Below are 8,887 nucleotides of genomic sequence, written 5' to 3' on the forward strand. Positions count from 1 at the left end.
TATCCTCTTCACTTTTCACTATAAAATAGCTTTGAGAGCTATTCTCATCATTTTCTGATGTCCCTCCTAACTCCTGGCCACAGTGATAGTTCTAAGAGAAAGGCACCATGACTAACAGCCAAGCAGATTTTTCCCTGAGCTTTTAAACATGGGTGCTAAATTCATCTCTTCCACACTCAAAAGGTGTTGACCCTCCATCAATAAATAGCTTTAAATATAAATTTCGACTCCCTACTTTAATAATATTTTGATAATCCAGTCAACTGCTTGATGATATCAGTAAATTATATTGGGGCAATTGGCTAATCATTTATGGGGGGAAAAAATGTTAGAAAGGCCCAACCCCTTCTCATCTTACAGGAAAGTTAAACTCAGACCTTTTTCCCCCTCCCCCACCCCCATGGCACACATTATGCAGGATCCCAGTTCCCTAACCAGGGATCAAACCCCTGCTTCCTGCATTGGGAACTGAGAGTTCCCCACTGGACCACCAGGGAAATCCTTCACATAGACTATTAAGTATCAAAAACAAAACTGAAGGGACTTCCTGGTGGTCCAGTGGTTAAAAACTTACCTGCCAGTGCAGGGGACCTGAGTTCGATCCCTGGTCCAGGAAGATCCCACAAGCCATGGAGCAACTTAAGCCCGGGCACCACAGCTATGAAGCCCACCCACTTAGAGCCTGTGCTCCACAAGAGAAGCCACTGCAGTGAGTAGCTCCTACTTGCCTCAACTAGAGAAAACCCAAGAGTAGCAATGAAGACCCAGTACAGCCATAGTTTTTTTTTTTTTTTAAATTAAAGAAGTACTAGAAGGAAAGTCGAGTTACAGAAGAATAGCCATCCTAAACACATCCCCAAGGGTGGCGTTGTCCAAAGAATGGAAAATGAGCCCTTTTATCAGAACCTGGTAAAAAAAAGGTCAAGCTCTTTTTGTCGGAGTTCTCACCTTAAGAAATTTAGGAGAAGGGGACGTGTGGAAATCGATGTAAATACAAAGGAGAGTTCAAGTAACACAAGAAATATCAATGTCTTGGTTACAACATAATTTTACAAAATGCTTCAATGGGGGAAAGTAGGCAAAGTGTTCAATCCCTGGGTCAGGAAGATCCCCTGGAGTAGGAAATGGCAACCCATACCAGTATTCTTGTCTAGAAAATTCCATGGACAGAGGAGCCTGACAAGCTATAGTCTGTGTGGGACAGCAAAGAGGCAGACACCACTGAGCACATGCACACACGGAGGCAAAGTATGCAATCGCTCTTTATTTTTCACAACTACATGTAAATCTGTAATATCAAAAAAAGTTACATGCAAAGCTGCCTATTAAAGTTTCTATAATAATAAACTGAAAGTAACCTAAATGTCCAACAAGAGACATCTGGTAAAGCAAATTATGGTACAAAGAGAAATACCAAGTGCTCACTAAGAACGACCATGCAGGGACTTCCCTGGAAGTCCAGTGGTTAAGACTCTGAGGACTTAACCTGGTGGCATAGTGGATGAGAATCCGCCTGCCAGTGCAGGGGATTTGGGTTCCATCCCTGGTCTGGGAAGATTCCACATGCCATGGAGTAACAAAGCCCAAGTGCCAGAACTACTGAGCCTGAGCTCTAGTGCCCTCGAACTCCAACTAACGAGCCCACACGCTGCAACTGCTGAAGAAGCCCTTTGCTCCAAGGCCCACGTGCAGCAACTACTAAAGCCTGAGTACCTAGAGCTCATGCTCTGCAATAGCAGAAGCCCCTGGAATGAGAAGCCCGTGCAGTGAAGAATAACCCCCACTCACTGCAATTAGAGAAAGCCCCAACAGAGAAAAGACCCAGGGCAATTAAAAAACAAAAACAAAAAAAAAAAACTCATTCCAGTGCAGGAGGCGTAGGTTCAATCCCTGGTCAAGGAACGAAGATCCCACTTGGCACACAACCAAAAGATTTTTTAAAAAAAGGTCATTTAGATTATTTGACTTGAAAAGATGTTTAGGACATTGCTAAGTGAAGAAAGCAAGTTGCAAATCAAAGGTGAAATCCCTGTCTGATTTGTATGCATTTGCTTACAAAATGAATCGTGGGAAAGTGGGAGAAAAGCATATAAACCTTTGGAAAGAAAAAAAATCAGAAATGTTTCCCTTCAGAAACCAAAACTTCTCTCCTGATCATTAATGCACTTGCTAACTAAAAAGACTCCAAATGAATTCAGTCCTTGACTCCTCATTCCTTAAGCTGCTGACATTCTAAGAGATGAAAATTCTAGTTCTAATAAACTTAGTGTTTATATACACTTAAACCCTTTAGAGAATATAGTGATTTCCTACACATATGAAACATTGCTTAGATACATAAGCGCACGTGTGCCAAGTTAATTCAGTCGTGTCTAACTCTGCAACCCTATGGACTAGCCCACCAGGCTCCTTTGTTCATGGGATTTGCCAGGCAAGAATACTGGAGTGGGTTGCCTATGCCCTCCTCCAGGGATCTTCCTGACCCAGGAAAATAAAATATATTTAAAGAAAATTATTTAAAAAAACAATTTCTTACCAGGTCCACCCCAGAACTACTGACTTTTTAAAAGCACTTGTTTTAACAAGCACTCTACCTAATCATGATGGAGAACCAATGCAATGTGCATTGAAAGGCTTTATTGTAAGTTGCAGCAAAATGTCAGTTGCTTTTCTCTGGATAATGAGATTTGGGTGATTTTTGTTTTCTTCTTTGTATCTTCCTATGGTTGACAAAAATAGTAAATATTACATGTTCTCTTTCAAAATGAAAGTAACTTTATATATATTTTTCTGCTTCTGAAAATAATGTGAACTCCCAGGTTGCTCAGTGGTAAAGCATCTGCCTGCGAATGCAGATGTAAGAGATGTAGGTTCCATCCCTAGGTCAGAAAGATACCTGGGAAATTTCATGGACAGAGGAGCCTGAGGGGTACAGTCCATGGGGTTGGCTGCGACTGAGTGACTGAGCACACATGCACAAGTAATGTATGGGTTCTGGTTCTAATATGATGCTGAACTGTTAGCGCTCCAGGAATTGCCCTCAGGGCTTTTTCTCTTTCACTCAGGGGCTGCACCCTTGCAAATCTCAGCAGGATGTCTGCAGGGTGTATTGAAAACTGTGATGGTTAACTGTGTGTGTCAACTTGACGGGGTTAAGGCATGCCCAGATAGCTAGTAAAAGAGAACTTCTGAATGTGTTCTGTGAGGGTGTCTCTGGAAAAGATTAGCATCTGAATCAGTAGGCTGAGTTAAGATGATTCCCACCAATGCAGGTGGGGTTAACCACTCCACTGAAAAGAACAAAAATGTCGGGGGTGTGGTGAATCTGCTCTCTCTGAGCTGAGGTGTCTGTTTTCTGCCCTCGGACCTCCATACTCCTGGTTCTCCACCCATGGGACTCAAACTGAATTACACCCCAGCTTTCCCAATTCCCCAGTGTGCAAATGGCAGATTGTGGGACTTAGACTCCATAATTATGTGAGCCAGTTCCTATAATAAATCTCCTCTTACATAAATATATATACATCCTATTGGTTCTGTTTTTCTGGAGAATCCTGCCTATACAAGCTCCAAAGTCCATTTGGTACTGAAAGAACCGAAGATGACCTAGGATAGTGGATGTGGCAGCCTTGGTTCTGAATGCTGCAGAGAAGATCACATGGACATGAAAAGAAATGCAAATAAAAACTACAGCGAGGGGTGACTGCTTAATCCCAGGCCTTGCAGGTTAGTTTTTTCCAGGTTTGGACCCAAGGCTTCTGTTGAAACCATGCTCCACCAGATCATTGGTCAGGCCAAGAAGTATTCTAGCTTGATCCCCCTCTTCATATTTATTGGACCAGGATGTACTAGAACAGCATCGTATGTCATGTGCCTGGCATTGTTCAATCCTGTTGTCAGCTGGGACAGAAAGAATAACCCAGACCTCTGGAAACAGCTGGGACCTAATCATCAGTACAAGTTCAACTCTGTGAGTGTAGATTACAGGAGAATGAAGAAGGAAGGTCCAGACTTCTAAATGAAGCATTTCACTATAAAATTGCTTAGAAGGAAGGTCTTCCAGAAGCCATTCACACAATTCCACCTAACCAGGAAATACTTGCCCTCTAAATGCACAAAACCATGTTAGTGTATTGTGTTGGCGTTTACACTGATTAATAAGTAGTCTGAAACTTAAAAAAAAAATACAATGAGGGGCTTCCCTGGTGGCTCAGCAGTGAAGAGTACATCTGCTAATGCAGAAGACACAGTTTCCGCCCCTGATCTAGGAAGATCCCGCCGCATGCCGAGGAGCAACTCAGCCCATGTGCTACAACCACTGAGCCTGTGCTCCAGAGCCCGGGAGCCATGACTACTGAACCCAAGTGCCACAACTACTGAAGTCCGAGTGCTCTGGAGCCCATGCTCTGCAACAAGAGAAGCTACCTCAATGAGAAGCCCACAGACCATACCTAGAGAGTAGCCCCCACTCTCCACAACTACAGAAAATCTGATCACAGCAACCAAGACCCAGCACAGCCAAAAATAAATTAGTTAAAAAAATTTTTTTAAGGCAATTTTTTTTTTTTAATCTACAATGCAGGGGACTTCCCTCATGGTCCAGTGGTTACATCTCCATGCTCCCAATGCAAGGGACCTGATATCCATCCTTGGTCAGGGAATTAGAGTCCGCATGCCCTAAGAGCCCATTATGCCAAGACTAAAGATCCTGCATGCCACAGTGAAGACTGGGCACAGCCAAATTAAAACAAAAGTTACAATGAGGTATCACACTGGTCAGAACCAGATCAGATCAGTTGCTCAGTCGTGTCCGACTCTTTGCAACCCCATGAATCGCAGCACGCCAGGCCTCCCTGTCCATCACCAACTCCCGGAGTTCACTCAGACTCACGTCCATCGAGTCAGTGATGCCATCCAGTCATCTCATCTTCTGTCGTCCCCTTCTCCTCCTGTCCCCAATCCCTCCCAGCATCAGAGTCTTTCCAATGAGTCAACTCTTTGCATGAGGTGGCCAAAGTACTGGAGTTTCAGCTTTAGCATCATTCCTTCCAAAGAAATCCCAGGGCTGATCTCCTTCAGAATGGACTGGTTGGATCTCCTTGCAGTCCAAGGGACTCCCAAGAGTCTTCTCCAACACCACAGTTCAAAAGCATCAATTCTTCGGCACTCAGCCTTCTTCACAGTCCAACTCTCACATCCATACATGACCACTGGAAAAACCATAGCCTTGACTAGATGGACCTTTGTTGGCAAAGTAATGTCTCTGCTTTTGAATATGCTGTCTAGGTTGGTCATAACTTTCCTTCCAAGGAGTAAGTGTCTTTTAATTTCATGGCTGCAGTCACCATCTGCAGTGATTTTGGAGCCCCAAAAAATAAAGTCTGACACTGTTTCCACTGTTTGCCCATCTATTTCCCATGAAATGGTGGGACCGGATGCCATGATCTTCGTTTTCTGAATGTTGAGCTTTAAGCCAACTTTTTCACTCTCCACTTTCACTTTCATTAAGAGGCTTTTGAGTTCCTCTTCACTTTCTGCCATAAGGGTGGTGTCATCTGCATATCTGAGGTTATTCATATTTCTCCCCGCAATCTTGATTCCAGCTTGTGTTTCTTCCAGTCCAGCATTTCTCATGATGAACTCTGCATATAAGTTAAATAAGCAGGGTGACAATATACAGCCTTGACATACTCCTTTTCCTATTTGGAACCAGTCTGTTGTTCCATGTCCAGTTCTAACTGTTGCTTCCTGACCTGCATACAAATTTCTCAAGAGGCAGATCAGGTGGTCTGGTATTCCCATCTCTTGAAGAAATTTCCACAGTTTATTGTGATCCACACAGTCAAAGGCTTTGGCACAGTCAATAAAGCAGAAATAGATGTTTTTCTGGAACTCTCTTGCTTTTTCTATGATCCAGCGGATGTTGGCAATTTGATCTCTACATAGAAGCTCTATACAGTCAGCAAAAATAAGACCAGGAGCTGACTGTGGCTCAGACCATGAACTCCTTATTGCCAAATTCAGACTGAAATTGAAGAAAGTAGGGAAAACCACTAGACCATTCAGGTATGACCTAAATCAAATCCCTTATGATTATACAGTGGAAGTGAGAAATAGATTTAAGGACCTAGCTCTGATAGATAGAGTGCCTGATGAACTATGGAATGAGGTTCGTGACATTGTACAGGAGACAGGGAGCAAGACCATTCCCATAGAAAAGAAATGCAAAAAAGCAAAATGGCTGTCTGGGGAGGCCTTACAAATAGCTGTGAAAAGAAGAGAAGCGAAAAGCAAAGGAGAAAAGGAAAGATATAAACATCTGAATGCTGAGTTCCAAAGAATAGCAAGAAGAGATAAGAAAGCCTTCTTCAGCGATCAATGCAAAGAAATAGAGGAAAACAACAGAATGGGAAAGACTAGGGATCTCTTCAAGGAAATCAGAGATACCAAAGGAATATTTCATGCAAAGATGAGCTCGATGAAGGACAGAAATGGTATGGACCTAACAGAAGCAGAAGATATTAAGAAGAGATGGCAAGAATACACAGAAGAACTGTACAAAAAAGATCTTCACAACCCAGATAATCACGATGGTGTGATCACTGACCTAGAGCCAGACATCCTGGAATGTGAAGCCAAGTGGGCCTTAGAAAGCATCACTACGAACAAAGCTAGTGGAGGTGATGGAATTCCAGTTGAGCTATTCCAAATCCTGAAAGATGATGCTGTGGAAGTGCTGCACTCAATATGCCAGCAAATTTGGAAAACTCAGCAGTGGCTACAGAACTGGAAAAGGTCAGTTTTCATTCCAATCCCAAAGAAAGGCAATGCCAAAGAATGCTCAGACTACCGCACAATTGCACTCCTCTCACACGCTAGTAAAGTAATGCTCAAAATTCTCTAAGCTGGGCTTCAGCAATATGTGAACCGTGAACTTCCTGATGTTCAAGCTGGTTTTAGAAAAGGCAGAGGAACCAGAGATCAAATTGCCAACATCCGCTGGTCAGAATAGTCATCATCAAAAAATCTACAGCCAGGACTTCCCTGGTGGGCCAGTGGCTAAGACTCGGCAGGCATACTCCCATTGCAGGGGACCCAAGTTTGATCCCTGGTTGGGGATCTAGATCCCACATGCCACAGCTAAGACCAAGTGCAACCGAATAAATAAATTTTTAAAAAATCTACAGCCATCAGACTAAGGAAGGCCTGGAAACGTAGGGGCCCCATGAGCTACAGCCTCAGCTGCATCAGCAAACACCGGGAGCACCCGGGAGGCTGGGACAATGCAGGTGGCGTTCATCACCACAGGCTCAACTTCAACAAATATCACCCAGGATACTTTGGGCAAGCTGGTATGAGGCATTACCGCTTAAAGGGGAACTAGAGCAGAACTTCCCTGGAGTTGAGGGTGATCCAGTGGTTGGGACTCTGAGCATCCAGTGCAGGGAGTATGGGTTGGATCCCTGGTTGGGGAACTGAGACCCCACATACTGTGCAGCCAAAAAAAAAAAGAGGAAACAGAACTTCTGCCCAGATGTCAACCTTGATAAATTGTGAACTTTAGTCAGTGAACAGACATGGGTATAAACGCTGCCAAGAACAAGAGGAGGTGCTCCTATCGTCATGCAGGGCATTCGGGCTACTAAATACAAACTTCTGAGCAAGGAAAAGATCCCAAAGCAGCCTGTCATGGTGAAGGTCAAATTCTTCAGCAGCAGAGCTGGGAAGGTTAAGGATTTGAGTAGGGCATGTGCCCTAGTAGCTTGAAGCCACGTGGTAGGAGATGCATTAAATGTTAACAACTGCTTTAAAAAAAAAAAAAGAAGATCTACAAATAATAAACTCTGGAGAGAGTATGAAGAAAAGGGAAGCCCTCCTACACTGTCAGTGAAAATGTAAATTGGTGCAGCCACTAAAGAGAACAGAATAAAAGTTTCTTAAAAAACTAAAAATAGAGCTGCCATATGACCCAGCTATCCCACCCCTGGGCATGTATCTGGAGAAAATAATAATTCAGAAAGATACATGCATCGCTGCAGCACTATTTACAATAGCCAGGACATGGAAGCAACCTAAATGTCCATCAACAGAGGGATGGATTAAGAAGATGTACATATATACATTGGAATATTACTCAGTAGTAAGAAAAGAGCAAAATAATGCCATTTGCAGCAATATGGATGGACCTAAAGATTATCATATGGAGAAGGCAATGGCACCCCACTCCAGTACTCTTGCCTGGAAAATCCCATGGATGGAGGAGCCTGGTAGGCTGCAGTCCATGGGGTCGCTGGGAGTCAGACACGACTGAGCAACTTCACTTTCACTTTTCACTTTCATGCATTGGAGAAGGAAATGGCAACCCACTCCAGTGTTCTTGCCTGGAGAATCCGAGGGACGGGGGAGCCTGGTGGGCTGCCGTCTATGGGTTCGCACAGAGTCGGACACGACTGAAGTGACTTAGCAGCAGAAGAAGCAAAGATTATCATAGTAAGTGAAGTAAGTCCAAAGAGAAAGACAAATACCATATGATATCACTTATATATGGAGTCTTCAAAAAAAGAGAGAAAGAGAGAAAATGAACTTATTTGCAAAACATAAGTAGAGTCATGGATGTAGGAAACAAAGTTACCAAAGTAGTGGGGAACTGGAATTACTTTTACTGGTGCAATACACAGCAAGATTTCCAAAGACCCTGAAATTCTTTGTCCATATATATTCATCTTTGCATTGCTGTGATGGTTACAACTATAAACTGGAGGAGAGTGTATGGACAGAGAACTTAGAGACCCGCTGAAAGGTATGACGCAGGAGGATGAGCAGGCGAGGGTGAGCCCACTGTCTCATGCTCAGCAGTCAGGGTCCACACTGTAATTGTGTGATAACA

At 43.5% G+C, this 8,887-nt stretch overlaps 1 protein-coding gene and 1 pseudogene across 1 annotated transcript; both read left to right on the top strand.

The window, feature by feature from the left end:
* The first annotated feature begins 3,769 nt into the window (after positions 1 to 3,769).
* On the top strand, positions 3,770 to 4,018 carry LOC102414391 (cytochrome c oxidase subunit NDUFA4-like). The gene has a single exon (XM_044938384.1). It carries the CDS (start codon positions 3,770 to 3,772, stop codon positions 4,016 to 4,018), a length of 249 nt encoding a protein of 82 aa, XP_044794319.1.
* A 3,113-nt stretch (positions 4,019 to 7,131) lies between these two features.
* On the top strand, positions 7,132 to 7,767 carry LOC112583466 (annotated as a pseudogene).
* Positions 7,768 to 8,887: the final 1,120 nt, after the last annotated feature.

The sequence above is a fragment of the Bubalus bubalis genome, chromosome 3, assembly GCF_019923935.1.
Source record: "Bubalus bubalis isolate 160015118507 breed Murrah chromosome 3, NDDB_SH_1, whole genome shotgun sequence".
Classification (NCBI taxonomy): Eukaryota; Metazoa; Chordata; class Mammalia; order Artiodactyla; family Bovidae; genus Bubalus; species Bubalus bubalis.

Coding starts and splice junctions, on each gene's coding strand:
- LOC102414391 (XM_044938384.1), top strand. CDS start 3,770: ATGCTCCACCAGATCATTGGTCAGGCCAAGAAGTATTCTAGCTTGATC.